The 19,198-nt window shown below is 50.0% G+C and overlaps 1 protein-coding gene across 6 annotated transcripts; it reads right to left on the bottom strand.

Moving 5' to 3' along the window:
- Positions 1 to 682: 682 nt before the first annotated feature.
- Positions 683 to 18,002, bottom strand: Kctd20 (potassium channel tetramerization domain containing 20). Of its 6 annotated transcripts, none has more exons than XM_052163210.1 (8): positions 17,876 to 17,968; positions 13,127 to 13,305; positions 9,852 to 10,125; positions 8,528 to 8,630; positions 8,102 to 8,222; positions 7,251 to 7,448; positions 5,863 to 5,973; positions 683 to 4,180 (listed from the first exon to the last, which is right to left on the bottom strand). In XM_052163210.1, exons 2-8 carry the CDS (start codon positions 13,284 to 13,286, stop codon positions 3,888 to 3,890), a joined length of 1,260 nt encoding a protein of 419 aa, XP_052019170.1. In that variant the 5' UTR covers positions 13,287 to 13,305; positions 17,876 to 17,968; the 3' UTR covers positions 683 to 3,887. The 6 variants fall into 6 exon arrangements, with proteins under 6 accessions (XP_052019170.1, XP_052019168.1, XP_052019169.1 ...); XM_052163208.1 differs by lacking the exon at positions 17,876 to 17,968 and adding an exon at positions 17,689 to 17,778; XM_052163209.1 differs by lacking the exon at positions 17,876 to 17,968 and adding an exon at positions 13,922 to 13,943.
- Between the last annotated feature and the right edge of the window lie 1,196 nt (positions 18,003 to 19,198).

Genomic DNA, 19,198 nt, shown 5'->3' with positions numbered 1-19,198 from the left:
TCCACTAAGTTCTCAACAATAATACAAACACCCTGGGGTTCTAACTAATTTGCACCACTTTCGATGAGTTACTGTTGCCCATAGATGAGAGTTGGCTACAACACCTCAGTGCACCAAGTCCTTCCTGGTTTGGTTCACAGGCCTTCTAAAAACCTGTGGCCTTTTCTCAGTAAAACAGTCCAGTTCTGGCTGGTACCAGTGGCCTAGACTAGAGGTCTATGCCCCACACTGAAAGCTGCTGGAGGGAAGGAGCTGTTCTATGAGCATCAGCTGCAGGCAAGCGGTATCTGGCAGGAAATGCCCAGCACACTATCTTAACCACTGGGTGCCTCTGGGGTGGGCTGAAGGCAGAGGCTTTTTAACAACCTTGGTACTAAATGAACCAAGGACTTCATGTAAACATGACGAAAACAGGGCCAGGACAGTCAAGAGCCAGAGGTCCCGTAGACCCTATCATTATTACCTTGTCTGACACAGAACCAGTCCAAGTAGGTCTAAGCTTTCGATGTTACATTTGATTGAAGTGGAGGGCAGCCTAGGACAGAGGGGAGGAGCACAGGCAAGCTTCCAGTGAGTCTGTGTCTTCAGGAAAGAAACGCACCACAAAGAAATTCACTATCCTAGCCTTTAAATTCATTGGAGGTCTGCTTTGTGATTTTCTTTTCTATTAAATGACAGGAGACACAAATAAAAATACTTTATTATAGAAAAAGCATCCCATACACAGGATTCCGTAAACACTGGGAGGCGAACAAGTGCAACTTCAAAAGTAAATATAATGTGAGAGGCAAACTCCACACACAGTTTACCCTTAGGAGAAAACATACTTCTCCAGAATGATCCCTTCAGACACAAGCGTGGTTCTGCCTCCTGGGAGGGCAGCAGTGTCCTGCTGAGTTCCCTGCACTCATCTCAGAAGTTGTTGATGGCCACCACTAAAACTTTCCACTTGAGTTGAAGCCTGTGCTTGGAACATTTCTTTTCCCTAAGACACATCACCCCCTCTGAGAAGCCGCCCCTTCCTGGGTTTCCTGCAGAGCACTCTCAGGTCTGCACACATCAGACATTACACAGCATCTCCTGAGGGGCTCCCTATCTTCCTCAAATCCTGCCATCTCCCCCATTTGTTATGTTCTAATACTGTGTCTGCCCCAGTCTCCAACTCCTTAATGCAGGTGTCCCTAGTCAGCTACACAAGCCACAACCAGGGTATGCCGGGGAGTCGACACTCAGGATCAGCTTCATCTTTTTTGTCTTGTAAGATACTCTGAGACTCTAAGGTGTGACTTCACCGTTCTCAGGAGACTGGCTGTGCACGCAGCCCAGCTTGCTTATTCAGGCACTTACAAAAGACACTGAGCCCAAAATCCATCTTTTTATGAGAAAAATCCTCTCTCCCTTAGCCAATCATCAACTCCAAAGATGACTGTAATCCAGCCCTTGATCCTGAAAGGTCCCATCACTAAAGAATGTCCCAATTTGGGGCCAGTCAGTGGCAGAGAAAACCTTTTAGTCCTAGCACTGAAGTCAGAGGCGGGTGGATCGCTTTAGTTTGAGGGCCAGCCTGATCTACAGAGTGAGTTCCAGGACAGCCAGAGCTACCTAGAAAAGTCTTGTTTTGTAACACCACCCTACTCCACCCCCCAACAAAAAGGAAAAAAGTGTCCCAACCCTGAGAACAGTAGGCAAGACACCAAACTACAATGACACTGAAATGTAGGTAAGGGTGGGGCTGAGATACAAAAAAGCTTCCCTCACCACAAGGAGCCTATGTCTCCAGCCTTCCCTCTAGTTGCCACCACCAGCGTCACTGGAGAGGCCTTTAGATTGCCTCCTAGTCAACTCCATGGGTTAGAGTGTTGGGTGAAGACCTAGTTCATAAAAGGCCAAAGCCAGTGAACTAACTCCAAAGGATAAAGAAAGGCCTGTGCTCACACTGAGCATTACACAGATACATAAACACTGGAGCGGCCACGGAGAAGCCGGGAGCACCGCTGACCCAGGGCTGGGGCGGAGCTGCAGGTGAGCAACCACGGAGCACCAACAAAGTCAGAGCCAGACCTGCCTCAAACACAAGCCAAGCACCTTCAAGTAAGCTCCTGACACAGGGAAGCTCCTGACTGACACACATAACCTCAGCCCGCTACCTCACCGACAACACCGAGTCACCACGCACACTGGAGCCTCGTTTACCCTTTAGTTCTTTTCTGAGCAAGGAAGCTCTTGCACTAATTCCCACTGTGCAGCCACAAGCACAGAAAACTGTTGTAAGAACACTCTTGTTCTTCAATACTAAAGAGAGGGCTTCCAAAACCTCATTTTATTGCCATCAAGTAGTTATGCTACACAGTGTCTTATAGGAGCAGCCTTCAAGAACCCAGATGTCGCCGGGCGGTGGTGGGGCACACCTGTGACCCCAGCACTCTGGGAGGCAGAGGCAGGAGGATTTGAGTTTGAGGCCAGCCTGGTCTACAGGGTGAGTTCCAGGACAGCCAGGGCTATACAGAGAAACCCTGTCTCGAGAAAAACAAAAAAAACAAAAACAAACAAACAAACAAAAGAACCAAGATGTGTTCTCTATAGAGCGTGAAGTAAACAGCTTACACACCACCTATGATGGAAAAATGCCCAGGGTAGAGGATGGACTCACGGGTCAACTTGTCCCAGGAAGTAAGATAATCCCAGATGCTGCTGTCTGGCTCTCTCTCACACTGCCAACAGCCATGGAAATGTCAGGGGCAGGGGAATGATCTGGACCACCATCCACCACACACGCAAGCCTGAACAGATAAACCAAATACCAAGGCCTGGCCCCGATTTTGGTGATGACCACTCACTGTACTACTTTTTTGCCATGTTCCAGTAGCTAACGACCTGTTTTTAAAAAAAATAAAGCCGGGCAGTGGTGGCGCACGCCTGTAATCCCAGCACTCTGGGAGGCAGAGGCAGGCGAATTTCTGAGTTCGAGGTCAGCCTGGTCTACAGAGTGAGCTCCATGACAGCCAGGGCTACACAGAGAAACCCTGTCTCGAAAAAACCGAACACACAAAAAAATAAAGAGTGAGCATACGGAATGAGGCCTTTGGGCAGCACCTGCCCAGCTAACCACAGATGCCCTCCCCCTGGAGCTCGAAGGACGGTGCTAAGCAAATCGTCAAGGCATCAGTCTCCTACCACACCCTTGGCAAGGAGCTGTCCCTGGGGACAGGCACTGTGGCTTCCCACCAGAGCAGGGTGCAGCTGGCCCATTCTGGAGCTATTCTGCCACCTCATTTGCAAATTTCACTTCCAAATGAAGCATCAGGTTGCACAAGTCCACGGCCCACGGCCGGGCCACTGCTCTTCCTGCCGCAGACGCCGTCTTGTGGGTTGGTTTGCTCCTATGTTAGTGAGAAGCAGAGCGGGGCTGGAGCTCTTAGTAATCCCTTTCAGCATTCTACCCAGATGGCATCTGGGTGCAGTCCCCAGGCCCCCCCACCTTTCACCCACCCCGCACACCTCCTCAGGTGGGCACACCCGCCCCAGCCAGAGTGTCTCCTCTGACGTTTGGTCCTTCTGCTATTAAGCAATGTGTCTGATGTGAAAGCACTCACTGTGTAAGAGGGGTGGCTGTGCAGAATGTCAGGCAACAGCCCACTTCCTGTCCTGCACCAGGAGGAGAATGGAAAGATTCAGCCAAGAGCACCAGACCCAAAAGGTTTGTTTGCCAGGGCTGGTAAAGCTGGTCGTGTAATTACCGGAGAGCTGCTTTGCCCAGCCAGAGGCAGACCCAGAAAAGGGCACATTAATAACTCAGAGGTGAAGGACAGACACCACAGGAGGGCAGGGAGGCCTGGTTGGGGTACCCACAGAGAGAGAGAGAGAGATCCAGCAAAAGGCCTTCACCCCTAATCTTGAAAGTCACTCGGCGCCATCTGAGCAAGTGGAGCATTTAAGCGGTCGAGTTCGTCCACTTGTGGTGGATGATGCATCACTGTCCCCTGGTCTTCCAAGATGTCCTCTCCAGCAGCCACCAGGTTAGTGAGGGATTTGCTGCGCACACACTGGAAGTCCACATGACGACTCTTCCCTTCCTCCTTTTCCCAGGACATCTGGATAAAAGGGCGCTGCACGTAATTGTAGATGACTTCAGACCGCCCACCAGGTCTCCTCTTAATCTTTTCTTTACAGGTAGGGTAACCTGCAACGGGAAAGTGTACTTACTCTCTCTACTATCTACTTCCAAATCCAAAGACAGCGAGAACAGCTCTGTGGCAAGAGCCTCTAACTGTTGGAAACACCGCCATAGCACAAAACGTCACCAGGGCACAAGAGCTGTCATCTTGTCAATGCTGTATAGAAGCCATGGTTAAGGGAAACATAAGGAAATGTGGAATGTTTACCTCAAGAAAAAATACAAACTGACGAATACCCAGAAGGGGTTCCCAGAGACCAAGTGGGACCAGCAAGGAGTGGGCAGCCCGCTCTGTGCATCTAATGTTCCCAGCACAACAGCTTGGCAGGCCAGGAAGGGCCTGTTACCCCGTCCCCAGGCCTCACAAACAAGGCAGTGAAATGAACTCAATAGTGACTTCTATATTCCCGAGTCAGACACATGTAACACTGCTGCGGCAGGGAGCTGACTAGGGCAGGGAGCCCCGGCTGCATCAACATCTACCCCAGCAAGGTAGCCTGAGAAAAAACAGATCTCAATTTTTATCTTATTTAAGAAGAGACAGACTGGAGAGATGGCTCAGTGGTTAAGAGCACTGTCTGCTCTTCCAGAGGTCCGGAGTTCAATTCCCAGCAACCACATGGTGGCTCACAGCCATCTAATGGGATTCAAAACCCTCTTCTGGTGTGTCTGAAGAGACCTACAAGTGTACTCATATAAACTAAATAAATCAAAAAAAAAAAAAAAAAAAGACAGGGTGGTCTCACTATAGCCTCACTATAGCCTCAACCTGTCTGGAAACTTCTCTACAGACCAAGCAGGCCCAGAGCTCACAGAAAGCCTCCTCCCTCTGCCTCCTGAGGGCTGAGATTGTACCACCACAGTTGGCAAATCTCAAACTCTTAAGCTGTTTTTTTAAGAAAATAATTTTACAAGCTGGGCGGTGGTGACACATGCCTTTAATCCCAGCACTTGGGAGACAGAGGCAGGAGGATTTCTGAGTTTGAGGCCAGCCTGATCTACAGAGTAAGTTCCAGGACAGCCAGGGCTATACAGAGAAACACTGTCTGGGGAGGTGGGGGGGGGGGGGGGACAACCCAACTAAACAAAACAGAGAGAGAGAGAGAGAGAGAGAGAGAGAGAGAGAGAGAGAGAATAATAGAGAATAATTTTTACATTAAAAACCATGCTCTTGCTGAGGTGAGCCCAGGTGCTAGCTGGATTCCCCAGACTCCTGTGCCCTGGGCGGAGTACCCTGAGGGACACTCAGGGCCGCCCCTCACTGCTCCAACTGGAGGGAAGGCGAATGTGAACCTCAGGCAGGCCAAACAGCACTGCAGCACGGCCCGCCAGCAGCTGGGGTCTACGGCTCTCAGGGCTCCTGTAAGCCAAGCTCAGAGGAGTAAGCCTGAAATCTGCCCCACCCCTGAGCTGTACAACCTCAACACTGACCAAGCCTTTTTATTTTATTTTTTTTCAAGATGGGGCTTTTCTATGTAGCCCTGGCTGGCTTTGAACTCAAAAACCAGCCTGCCTTTGCTTCATAAGTACTGGGATTAAAGGCAGGCCCCCAGCTGGGCGGTGGTGGTGCACACCTGTGATCCCTGTCTCAAAAAAAACCAAATCCAAAAAACAAACAAACAAACAAACAAACAAAAAAGGGGGGGGCAGGCCCTACCACTGCCGGCTTGGCTGAGAGATTTTAATACCTTCAATTCCAATACGAATGTTCTTCAGGCCTCGTTCCTTTAACACAGTTTTAGCAACATCTCGATTCTCAATATACTTGAAGAATCTGTAGAGCTTGGAGCTGTAAAGAACTGAACAAAACAACATCCGAGTCAGTCATGGATGGGGGCAACCAGAGGGAGCCATGTGACCCATGATGACATCTGACCTGGGCACCCCTTCCCAGCCCCAGCATCCCTAACGCTGGGAATCCTGGCACAGAACAGCTGTCACAGTTACAAAAGCACCAAGCTCTTGTCATTCTATGACTAGGAATATCCTCTAGTGATGTGTGAAAATACTGTTTAAAAGTCATTACACGTCTCATATTGAAAAACTCTTCCAATGTCTTACAAGGCAAGTGAATTATGGCACATTTATGAATGGGACATTGAGCAGCCATATAAAAAGTATAAAGATTTTTACATTAAGAGAACATAAAGCTGGGCGTGGTGGCGCACGCCTGTAATCCCAGCACTCTGGGAGGCAGAGGCAGGCTGATCTCTGAGTTCGAGGCTAGCCTGGTCTACAGAGTGAGTTCCAGGACAGCCAGGGGTTATACAGAGAAACCCTGTCTTGAAAAACCAGAGAGAGAGAGAGAGAGAGAGAGAGAGAGAGAGAGAGAGAGAGAGAGAGAGAGAGAGAGAGAGAGAAACATAAGCAGGGCTGTTAAGAGCATTCTAGGGGTCCTGAGTTCAAATCCCAGCAACCACATGGTGGCTCGCAACCATCTGTAATGAGATCTGGCGCCCTCTTGTGGAGTATGAAGAAAACTACAGTGTAGTCACAAAACAAGTAAATAAATCTTTAAAAGAGAGAGGGGGAGAAGGGGGGAGTGAGACCATAAGCTGGAGGACACGGGCGGGCGGACAGAGCGGGCCTCACCCTCCATAGAGTGTGGGTGCGTCTGCCTGTGCACAAGTGCGGTAAGAGGATACCCTGGGCTGTCGGCTTCCGCCTGCCACCATGAGACAGCCTCTGCTCTCTTGTTCTGCTGTATACTCCAGGGCTAGCTGGCCCTGGGGTTCCAGGGATCCTGTCTCTGCCTCCCATGTCACTAAAGGAGCTGTAGATTAGACACAGGCCACCACATCCAGCTTTTCTGTCGGTTCTAGGATCTGAACTCAGGACATCACAACTGCATGCCAAATGCTTTTCTCACTCAGCCAACAACACTTAAATGAAATGGAGGAGAATTTCATTACCAACGTCAGTGTCTGACAATGGCACCCACTAGGGGAGGAGAGAGCGGTCCCAGCAGAGGTTAGGCCTGTCCTGCGGCTATCCCCTGCGGGTGCCTGTGCCCATCACTAGCTATCAGTGGCATCTGCACAGGCTCTAGGATAGCATTTTCTGTGGGGGCTCCTACTTTGGGAATACTCCTCCCCCATGGGTGGGGGGTGGTCTTCATCCCAGTCCACGGAGTCCTCGTCTGTCAGCACGACAATGTGACACTCTCGCTCGCCTTTCTTGGCACAGCCCACCATGATGGGCAGAATCAGCTCCTCGAGGTAGAGGTCAAACTGCTTGTGGGCACCGTCGTTGGACAGCTCGTGCAGTAAGGCGCCTGGGACGGAGAGGAGAGAGAGCTGCTGGCCGGCCATGCACACTGCTGAGTGCAGATCAGAGGACAAACTGGAAGCGGCACCTGCACTGTCAGAGTCCCTCACCACCCACGGTGGTGACTAGCTTCACTCTTTGCTGTCACCACAGTCCCTTCCTCACTGACACTCAGTACCTGCCTGTCAAGAGTTGACACTGTAGTCCTCCCCAAGAACACAGCAGCAGCTCAGAGCCCAGGTGGCCACGATCGACCTCACGCCTTTCCTTTCCAGCCCGCACTCCCGAGCACTGAGCTCACAGGCACGGCTCGCATGCCTTGTGTAATGTGTGCCAATAATGGGACCCTGGCTCTCCTGGGCTAGGTGAGCACTGCGCCATCGAGTGAGCCACCCCTGGCCTCTGTGAGACAGGGTGCTCTGTAGCCTGTGTCAGCACTCAGCTATCAAGATGCCCTTGTCTTCTGAGTGCTGGGGTGATGTTGAGTCACACACCCAGATGATTTGCGTATTCCACTTCCCACAACCCCTGGTAGCAGGGAAGCACTGGTTAGCGAGACGTCTGTCTACCTTCCAGGAGTTCTGAGCCTACACACCGCACTTCTTCACTTGTGAGCGCAGCGAAAGCACACTGGCTGATGTCACAGCGCTCCATACTCACTCAGATCCTGACATCGGATAGTGTTGAAATCAAAGTTAATGCACAGATAGTCACACGTGTCTCTGAGATCTGGGATAGAGATGCCATCTGGACAGTTGATGATGCCAGTTTTGTAATAATCCTGTGACAGATCAGGATGGAGAAATGTAAGCCAAGAATGCACTCTGACAGCTTCCTCTGCTGAGGTGGCAGGGTCCTGGAGTCTACTGGCTGGGGCATTAGGTGACAAAGAAGCTCCTGTCTACCCAAGATGAACAGAGCTTGACAGCCAACTGAGCGCACCTAAGGACTTACAAGTTATATGCAGGAACAATAAAGAAAAGGCAACGACTGCACACCAGAGACCGGCAGTCAGTCACATTTAAGCACGCGTGCCGTGCCGTGCCGTGCCGTGGGGAGGACAGAGCAGGAGACTGAGGCACGTACCAGCACGGTGCGGAACACAGTGGCGCTGATCCCCTCTGCGATCTCATATTCGCCCTTCTCGTTGGGCCTTGTGAAGTTGTATTCTCTTCCCGGCCCAAACATTCTGAAAGACACCAGCAACAACATCACCTCCTCCGCAGGGTTCCGCAGAGGCAGCTCTTCCCTTCCGCTCCCATACAACGCTACCCTACTCTCTTACAGTGTAATTTAAAAGCCCAGCCCTGGGACCTGATGCCTCTCAGAGGAATGCACACACACCTCAGGACACGCCTTCAAACAAAAGGGAAAGAGGGAAGCATCAGTCTGTGGAGCAGACACTGTAGGGAGGCCCTGCAGGAGGCTGTGGAAGCCTCCCCCTGCCCCAAGACCATGCCAGTGCAAACTCTCTCCTGGCGGCCTGGGCCTTCCCCTGGCCCCGCCCAATGGTCACTCCATTCCGTCCCGGCTCACCTTCCCTTTGGGAAGAGTTCACTCCACAGGCTAGTCTAGCCACGACTCTCAGACAGGCGTGAGCCTCCTCTGTGCCTCGACATATTTCAATGAGGAGGCCTGTTCTCACCTCGGGATCTGGGTTAGAGTCCCAGCCCCCACAAGCGGCTCACAACCATCTGTTAACTCCAGTCCCAGACATCTGAGACACCCTCTCCTGGCCCCTGCAGGCACTGCATGTTCGCACTGCAGACATACCTGCAGGCAAAACACCAACACACATCAACAAAGAATAACCTAGCCACAGGCCAGGGCTCTAACTCAGTAAAATGCTCGTTCCCCATGCATGACAGCCTAGGTTTCTGGGTTCCATCTCTAGGACTGCAAACTGTACCCTCCCCACCCAAAAAACCCGACTAGAAATGGATGGGAGGCAAAAGGATTTTTTCTAGAACAGGTTCCCTGCTCTTGTGCCATGTGGATTACTTCTAATACTGTTTTCCTTTTCTTTTTTTTCTTTTTCTTTCTTTCCTTTTCTTTTTTTTGGGGTTTTTTTTTTTTTTGGTTTTTTGAGACAGGGTTTCTCTGTGTAGTCCTGGCTGTCCTGGAACTCACTGGGTAGACCAGGCTTGCCTTAAACTCAGAAATCCGCCTGCCTCTGCCTCCCAAGTGCTGGGATCACAGGCGTGCGCCACCACCGCCGGCCTAATACTGTTTTCCACAGGAGGGAACAGAACACGACTTAGGTCTCAGCTTTGCACCTCTGACCTATGCAACTCAGAAGGCAAGGCCATGTGTTCAGAGGGGCAGGCAGGGAAGAGGGTCAGCGTACGGCAGGGCAGTTCTGCACCTGCTGCACACAGAACAGAGTGCACTCACAAGGGAACTGTGTTACCTTCCCAACATGGTGTCCGGATGAGCAGTGAAAATCTGAGGGTTTACCACAAAACGGGTGCCGTCCACAAGAAGCGTCACTTTCTCTGGGGCTTGAGAGTGAGCGCCACCTCCAAAACCTAGGCCGCTGGTTCCAAGTCTCTCTGGACCGAGGAAGGGCTCGTGGCTCCGCTTGCTCCCACTCTGGAAGCATGAGCCCTTGCTGTCTTCAGGAAGTGGCATTATGTGAGGATACTGAAGGCTCGCTGACTGAGGGGCATAGTCAAGTGCAAGGTCTGAAAAAATCAGACAAAAAATACCAAGTCACTAAAGGGCTCCAGTCAGAAGAAAATGTGTGCTCTAAAACAATAGCCAGTGAACAAAACCCTAAAGCCATGGGTGTTTGCAGCTAAAACACTAGCCTAGAGAAAAACCAAAAACAAACCAAACACTTAAAAGCCAGGCACACAGATCTCTGAATGTGAGGCCAGTCTGGTCTCTGGAGGAGTTCCAGGATAGCCAGGGCTACACAGAGAAACCTTGTCTTGAAAAAAAAAAAAAAAAAAGTAACCCAAACAAACAAAACAAACAATTCCCCTCACAAATTCCCCTCCGTCTCAGGATGTATCCTGATAACATCTTTCCATCAGTGTGTGCTATGGGGTTGGGGGGACTGAAGGCTGAAGCACCCACACTTTAAAGCCACTATAATTTTAAAGTAAACAAAGCCCAGAGGAACAGGACGGAGCAGAAGAGCGGGGTTCATGGCAACCCAGGCACCGAAAGTTGGTGCTCAGAAGCTATCATGTCTTCTCGGCTTCACCTCCACCTCTAAATAATACTCTGACACATGCTGTGCGTCATTTATTTACTTATTTCGGATTTTTCCTCAAGCATCTGTGGGTTGTGTGACTGCCCTCAAGTGCCCAAGGAGGCCAGAAGAGGGAGTCAGATCCCTGGAGCTGGCGCAAACAAGCCCTCTGGAGGGGGAGGAAGCACTCTCAGCAGAGAGAGCAGTATCTCTAGCCCGGATTTATTATTTTTGAGGCAGGGTCTCATGTAGTCTAAGTGGGTTAAATTCACTGTGTAGCTGAAGAGAGCCTTTGACTTCTGATCCTCCTCCCCCGGCCTCTGAGTGCTGAGAATAGAGCTCGATCCAGCACACACAGGTGCACAGTCCTGGGGATGGGAGCCAGGGCTGTGTGTCTGTCTGTGTGTCTGTCTGTCTGTCTGACCAGCTCCTGTCCTCCTTACTGTAGGCTCAGCTATGGCCCCAGCACTGCCGTCTCTAGTTTAGGAACTTCTGATTACTGTATGCTTTCACTCTTCAAAGCTGCCTTTTTGTTTTTGTTTTTAATTTGCCAGGAAGAAAGTCTTTTACCTAATTTACTACTCTTCCTAGACATTCTCAGAGCCAACCATTGTCACTGTGCCAGAGAATCCCCAAAGCCCCGCATCCGCTTCTGGACTGCGACACCTTGCTGTCAACAGCAAGTGCATGTGGCCTCACTCTTGGGGTCTCATCTTTTTTGTCCTATTATCGAAAAGTTCATCTCTTTAAATTATTTAAAATTCCTCCTCTCCACTTTGAGACAGGGCCCTGTGTAGCCTGGGCCACCCTTAAGCTAAAGGCTGAGGATGAACTTCTTCCTTATCCTCCTCTCCCATCCCCCAGGGGTGGGATTACGGCCATGTGACACTGCATATGGTTTACATGGTACTGAGGACCAGCATGCAAATATCAAAACGGAGTACCACAACAGGGCACCTCCGGTGGGCGCTGAACTCTTTAGCATGCACATCGGCTTTCTATCTCTTAACAAACGATAAAGTAACCTGTAGACTAAAGACTTGTTTTAAAATAAGTTTATCTAAAATTTGTAAGAAACAAGCATGTGTTTGGGAAGCCAATGAGCTGTTGCAGTGAGCGAGCCACTTGCCACACCAGCCTGACACCTCAGGCGGAGACCCAGAACCCATGGAAAGGTGTGAGGGAAGAACTGATTCTATCAAGTTGCCCTCTGGGAATGTGGGGATGCGTATGCTACAACACGAATAAAACTTTATTAACAAGGAGCTGTTGCTCCGTTGGTAATTTACTTAGTATGCATTTGATCCTCAGTACTACCTCAGCACTGGGGAAGTGAAGGCAGGAGGATCAGAAGTTCAAGGTCAGCTACCTAACAAGTGAGAGGCCAGCCTGGCCTGAGACCTTGTCTCCATCCCTGTCCCCCCAAAACCATACACACTCAACAAAACTCTAAATCTTAACAAAAACAAGCCATAGCCAAATTGGACTATTTTGTAATATTATGGGCTGGAGAGAAGGCTCAGTGGTTAAAAGCACTGCATGCTCTTCCGGAGAACCTGGGTTCAATTCCCAGTACACACATGGTAGCTTCCAACCATCTGAAACTTTACTTCCAGGGGCTCTGATAACCTTTTTTGGCCTCCACGGGCAGCAGACATATACACAGGCAAAGCATTCATACATGCAAAATAAATTAAATTAACATATGTGCATATTTTTATGTATTTGTACTCGGGAAATGGTGGTTGCCTTTTTAAAGATATAGGCTGAAAAAGATGGTAAAATTAAGAATTAGTTAAGAATTAGCCAACTGAACCCCATGTGGTGATGGCAGGTGGATCTGTAAGTTTATGACCAGCCTGGTCTACAGAGTAGGTTCCAGGACAACAGTGAGACCCTGTCTCCAAAACCAAAACCCAAAACCCCAAACCAAACCAAATCCCTGAGTCCAGCTAGTGAAGGTACCCCAGAGTGAGGCATGACACTGTGTGCCTGTCCATGCCTGTCACCGTGGTGCCCAGGAGGCGGAGGCAGGAAGGCTGCCGAGGTCACGAGCTGGTCTAGAGTGCATTCGGGCCAGCCCGCCAGGCTTAGGACTCTATCCGAGGGCCAGCCCACAGACTTCTCAGGAGCTGTCTTACCATTAGCACCTGGATACCGCAGCCCTCCATGCCCTCCCCATTCATTAACAGAACTCTCCTGGAGTGTGTGTGTGTGTTGGGGGGGGGGGGGTCTCATCACATTATAGATGGTAAGGACCAGAGCAGAGTCAACCTGTCTGCTGGCTCCAAACATGTAGCTGTTTCTTACACCCTCATATCAGGTGGACAGTCCCAACTGATTTTCTATGGTGATAATCTATGGAAATTTTCTATGGTGATCAGCGGGACAGGTATGCTAAGCCACTTAACTGAATATATGCTCATGTTAACAGCCTGCATTCCTCCTAGGTGCAAGATGTGCGGGTGTGAGAAAGCCCCCAGTACCTTCATTCCTGGCAGCTAGGGGACAAGTGACACTATGAAGACCACAGGATACCAAGCTGCCGCTTTCTTTCTCTGGAGTGGTAGCTAAGGTCTCATCTCCTAGGCAGCTGAGCTCTGGCTGCAATACCCTGTCGCCATCGCTGCCCTGGTGAACATTCATTCTTAGCCAGAAAGGAAGCCTGGAAGACAAGGAATGTATATGATTTAGATATCAGAAAACAGGCTCCCAGGACTTCCATGGTTGATAGTGGTTGGTAAAAGCCATCTGTAACACTGGTGGGTCTAAGTTTTTTACCAACTACTATGAATCGGGGCACTTGTTATAGGGAACACTGGTTTTTTGTTTGTTTGTTTTGAGATAAGGACTCTTCTTTGTGGTCCTGGATGTCCTCTAACTCAGAGATCTGCCTCTCAGTATAGACCTTCAAAGCATGTGCCAGGTTATGTTATGAATTCTACATATTAAGTGGTGGAACATAATTTGGTGTCATCCATGCCACAAATCAAGAAGTAGGCAGAGGTCAGTAGCCGGAAGTCTCTTTAAAAAAAAAAAGGTATGTCTGCAAGTATTAAGCTTCAAAACATCGCAACCATAAAGCCCTCCTAAAGTGAGTACGGATGCTCAGACTGCTCCAGTACTAAGAATAAAGGCAACGGCAGGTGCTCAGTTGGAGAGAGCATATCTAGAGCAGCCTCTGCCCGAAGGCTGAGGGAGCGTCTCTGAAACACACGCGCCCTCAACCAGACATGACTGCTGTGCACATGAACATCTATACCAAGCCAGCTAAAACTTACAGCGTGGAGTTGGGAGACGGCCACATACAAGCGGCATGCCGTGCTCCAGTGTGTGATCCAATAGGTACCATGGGCACTGTTTAGGTCGGAAGCATGAGGCTGGGAGGGAGAGGTGTTAGCGAGGAGCTGGGGGGAGATGCAGGAGAAGAGTGGGTGTGAATGCCATCAAGATACATGGTATGCATGAGTGGACTTTTGAAAGACTATAAATAGTAACAAAAAGGAGCTGGAGAGAGACAGAGTTCAGAGTGCACCCCACTCTCACAGAGGACCTGAGCTCACTTTGCACAGACTGGCTGGTTCATCTGTAAGGATCTCTGATGCTGTCTCCTGGCACCCAAAGTCTCCTGCACTTATGTGCACACACCCACAGACACCAGCAAGTACACTTAATTTAAATATGTTAATAAAACAAGCAAACAGACGTGTGCTGTTTAATAAGTTCTTTTTACCTTCTCTTTTCCACCTTCTAACTCTTATACCTGCCCCTAAATGTTACCATAAAATCACAGTGGCTATAAAGCTTACCAAGTCACCTTTCCCCACCTACAATCCCTTTGAGGTGCACACACAGGCACACACATGCACACAGCAGTCCTCTCGTGAGCCTGGTTCCTACCACTTTTCTGTCAGAACAGAGACACTGCAGACACAGTCACCAGGAGGCTGTACACAAAGCTGGGCAGAAACGACTAGGAAGTAGGGATGTCAGCAGACACGTCGGCCTCAGGGAAGGCGCTGTCGGGGAAGCCTGCCAATAGTACAGCCCGCGTTTCTGGTGGGGAGCCTGAAGAAAGCATTCCAACAGGAATTGTAAGCTCTCTGGTAAGGAGTGAGCGGGTTAGCATCCTAGGTTTTTAGGCCACACTACTACAGTACTCAGGAGTTCACAAACAAGTACCCATGGCTGTGTTCTGATAAAGTTGTTTATAAACACTGCCATGGGAGGGGGAAGCCAGGCGGTGGTGGCATACACCACAACTCCAGCACTTCAGAGCAGAAGGATCTCAAGTTCCAGGCAAGCCTGTGAGGTTCTGTCTCAAAAAGAGAAAACAAAAACAGATGGGGGTGGGGTGCAGTGGGCTGGTGAGTTTACTTAACAGGAACCACAGACAACAAAAATCCCACTGAAAATTTCAGGGGGCTCAGCAGGTAAAGGCAGCTACCCAAGCTAACACAACTTGAGCTCCATCCCTGAGCCACACGAGGGCATAAATAACCTGCAAGCAGTCCTCTGACCTCTGTAAGCATGGGTCACCCTCACTAAATGTAAGAAACAACTTAAAAAAAACAATATTGAACCGAGAAGTTAGCTTTTAAAACACAGATGAAAAGCTCTCTAAAACTAATCAAGAATAAAAGCAGCAGTGGTTACACAACTCGTGGTTCAGATGGTTCTGTGGCCTAAGAACCCTGGCTGCTCTTGCCGAGGACCCGGGTTCTGTTCCCAGCACCCACATAGTGGCTCAGAGGTCTGAAACTCCTGTTCCAAGGGCTCTGATGACCTCCTCTCAAGGCAAAGAGATACATGTGGTAAAGGCGCAGAGCACAACTCCCCAGAACCAACCAACCAACGAGGAGCCCAGTAACCTGAGCCGCTCACGACAGCGGCGTCAAAGGTTCTGGACACTGCTCACACTTCTACAACCCAGCCTTCATCATCAATCTTTTCTAAAGCAAATCTCTGATAGCCAGTACGCTTCTCACCTCCCGGGTTCTGTAAGCCTGCCACCTGCCCGCTCCTACTTAGCCTTCCCGGACCTATTGGAGCTTCCGGTTTCTTTCAGCACTTTCATGACAGAGGTTTACAGTTAGAACACACTTCCTTCAACTGCCCATGAGACACTGGCACTGTGGTCATGTCAGAATCTCTCCGTTTCCTTCACCTTTTTAGTTCTCTGCTCTGCACCATTTCCTTGCTGAAGCATTTAAAAGATAATATAGCAGGAAAGGCAGCAGGCTAGACCAGTAATCCTCCTACCATCTCAGACTTCTGTGTTTGGAAGCAGGGTGGAGGGGGGGAAAAGGGTACAGAATACGCTAAGAACCAAACCTAGTGCCTCCCACATGTGCCGAGCAGGCGCAGGGCCCCTGAGTTACATCCCTACCTTGGCGTCTACCTGAAAGATGAGAGGCTTGTGCTAGGTAAACTTACAACGTGCTCCCTTATCCTTAAAGCTTCGAATTTCAGTGACTCTGACTTTACCATCACTTAACATCCAAACAGTTCCCTTCAAGTGCTCACCCCAATTAGCCATGCAAGTTTGAGGAGATCTCATTTGGGGTAGATGGGAAGCACGAGAGAGAGAGAGCGCGCGCGCGCGCGCGCGCGCGCACACACACACACACACACACACACACACGAAGCTCAGCACAGCAGAAAGGCACACTATTTTGTAAGTCATCTACAACAACAACAAAACCATCAATAAATAGCCAGACAGATATCCAAAGGCATCAAAGCCAAAAAAAATGCCAAAACTTCATGGTGAACTTTAAGATCACCTGTGGAGTCTATTTCAAGAGACATCAAGATGTAGGAAACACCTTTGGCAGATGTGGAGGTCATCCAACCCTCGTTTCTGCCAGACAGTAAGGAAATTCTGAGCCATATTTGGGATACTGTCCCTAAAATGACTTACTTCAGTTGCTCTGCATAAAATAGGCATCACTCAAGATATTCTGTAGTTAGTGAACTGATATCCACAACAACTAAAAGCCCATAAATACTACAGATGCTGTTACATCCCAGAGAATCAGAGACCTCCAGGCTATGGGCACACCCTAGCTGGTACTCTAGGGAGGAAGGCCCTATGACCTAATGGTATGCTCAAGCGCCCATGATCCTACCAACTGGCTCTGGAGAGAAACAAGGCAGGTTAGCCAGATCCAAGCGATCTTTCTCCCACCAAGGCAGTAACAGGATATGGATGAAAAGCCATTTCCTGCTCTAATGTTCAGGACTCCAGAAAGCACTCTTTCTCACACAGCTTTGGGGAGTCAGGACTTCTTGACTTCCGACTGATTAGGAAGAGGAGAGGAGTAAGTCAACAGAAAGAAAAGGGCAGGAGACAGTATTTAAAATTCTCAGGCCAAGCTACTCATGGTTTCCTAAGGTCTGATTCCTGGCTTACCAAAGCAGCCCAAGTTGGGTGGGAGCCTGCCAACACTGCAGACTCAAAGGTTCACCCCAGATTTCTAGAATTAATTTCTGGGAGCCAAGGTAGAAGTCCTGCAAAGCACGTCTGAGAACTGCTACTTGAAGATTTTGTTTCTGTTCTTCTGGAGTGGGGTTGACGTTCTAGCTCACGATTCGTCACAACTAATATTATTCCGACACTCTGGGAGATCATTTAAAAAGAAATCTCAAAAGAAAAAAAGAAATAAAAGAAAAGAAAGGAAATTTCAAATTTCTAGGTAAATAACGGCCTATCAGCAAACAGACACCGTGAAAGGGCTTAGAGATACATTTTCTTAAGTTGGTCAGAGTTCTTTGCCTGTCTGTTAGTTCGTTTGCTGAATCCTCACTTAAAAGATTAGATTTACTACAAAATGGTAAACCGGCTCAATCCAGGAACGTTCAAAGAATGAGAAATACCCACAAAGGGGAGGTGTCCTGCCGGCGCAAGCCTGGCAACACTGTCTGCTAAAGAAAGTTCTTATCTGCAAGAAAAAACTCCCAGTTTTGCACTCAGCCTGGGATGACGACAGAGGGGCGACAGGACCCGAACAGAAGGTTCCAGAACTGCGGGGAAAGCGCGACCAACCTTCCCCCGCCTGGGCTACCGGTGGACCCGCGAGGCCGATCGCCGGCCGGTCGGCTCGCCGGGCTTCTCCTTTCTCCGCAGGCCGGGGAGGAGCCCGCGCGGGGCCTCTCAGGCCGCGGCGTCGCGCCCGCCGCCATCATCAGCCCGCGCCACCACCCGCCCGGCCGCCCGGTCGCTCGGCACTCACCGGCTGCTGGCTGCCGCGCTCTCGGCCACCGATCCCCGAAGCAACCGCCGAACTCTGGCCACCGCGCGCCCCCGCCCCGGCCGCGGATTCGCGGCTGAGTCACCCGGCTTTTCATAAACAAGAGTCCCGCCCCCGCCCCGCCCCCGCGCGGGGCACGCCGGGAAGGCCGCGCGGCACGCCCCGCCCCCGCCGCGTACTAGGCCGTAGGCCCGGGCCTCACCTGCCCGGTCGGCCGGAAACAGCACCATTCAGCCAGGCCGGCTCGTAGCACGCGCCGCTGATGCTTGCGCTCCATCGCTAAAGGGCTAAGACGGAAAAGCGAGCTGCAGACTTGATGTTGAGAGAGGCTGGGTAGCCCTGGACGCGTGATGCTCCCGGTGGGTGGGGAGGGGATGAGCCTCGCCTTTGTGTGGCGGATGGATGGATAGGAACTGCAACCCAAAGGCAGAAAAACAACATCAAAAAGAACAAAAGATACACGAGAAAAGGAAAAACAAAAGCTTCCCCCAACCTTTGAGTTTCAAGGAACAATCTGCTATAGCAAACAAAGTTCTACAGGCTTCACGTGACCTGGAAGCCGACTTTTAGAAAGCTGGTTGCTTCCATTGCAGGCCCGCGTCCTGTGAAACGCACAGGGGAACCCTGAGGAGGAACCTGGCTCCCCATCTCTCCCTGTCAGGGGGACTGGCGGCTTTTGTACTTCAGAAAGTTAATAGACCAGTAAATTGCACCAAAACAACGATCACACGAACTTGAAGTTTTGGGTGTTTTGTTCTACAGGGTTTGGCTTGTCTTAACATTTATATCCAGTCACCATTCCCTGGCTGTCTCCACTCTAATGCATGAGATGTCCTTGTTTTTTGGGATACTCTCCTTTATCCCAGGTTGGCCTTGCACCCCTAATCCGACCTCCACCGCGGGAGAGATGGGGTTAGAGACATCCACTACCAAGGCTGGTTTATGCAGGGCTCCGGCGTAACCCAGGGCTTCATATATCCTAGACCATGGTTCTCCCAGTTGAGCTGCGTCTTCCTGTGTTTGGTTTGTTGAGACTAAGAGCCACACAGCCCGTCTTGATTTGCTGGATAGCCAAGATGACTTTGGACTCTCCATCCTCCTGTCTCCCGTCTCCCAAGTGCTGACATTATTCAACTTTATAAAACTGTTGCTTTTATAATTATTATTATAAAATAATAGTTTATTATTATAAACTAATAAAACCACGCAGAAAAATATCGGGAATACCTGTGTGCACAGGATTAATCCTAGCACTTGGGAGGTAGAGGCAGGAGGATCAGGAAATCAAGGTTGTCCTTATTTGGC

This window comes from Apodemus sylvaticus, chromosome 19 (genome assembly GCF_947179515.1).
Source record: "Apodemus sylvaticus chromosome 19, mApoSyl1.1, whole genome shotgun sequence".
In the NCBI taxonomy this organism is placed as follows: Eukaryota; Metazoa; Chordata; class Mammalia; order Rodentia; family Muridae; genus Apodemus; species Apodemus sylvaticus.
This window is presented reverse-complemented; position numbering and strand designations above follow the sequence as displayed.

What these genes read in the sequence shown, in the direction of transcription:
- Kctd20 (XM_052163210.1), bottom strand. Translation starts at nt 13,286, where the DNA reads ATGAATGTTCACCAGGGCAGCGATGGCGACAGGGTATTGCAGCCAGAG. An exon ending in CCTAGCTGCCAGGAATGAAG is followed by an intron (nt 10,126 to 13,126) that starts GTACTGGGGGCT and finishes TGATTTTTTCAG; the next exon opens with ACCTTGCACTTGACTATGCC. An exon ending in GGGGGAGGAGTATTCCCAAA is followed by an intron (nt 5,974 to 7,250) that starts GTAGGAGCCCCC and finishes TGTTTTGTTCAG; the next exon opens with TTCTTTACAGCTCCAAGCTC.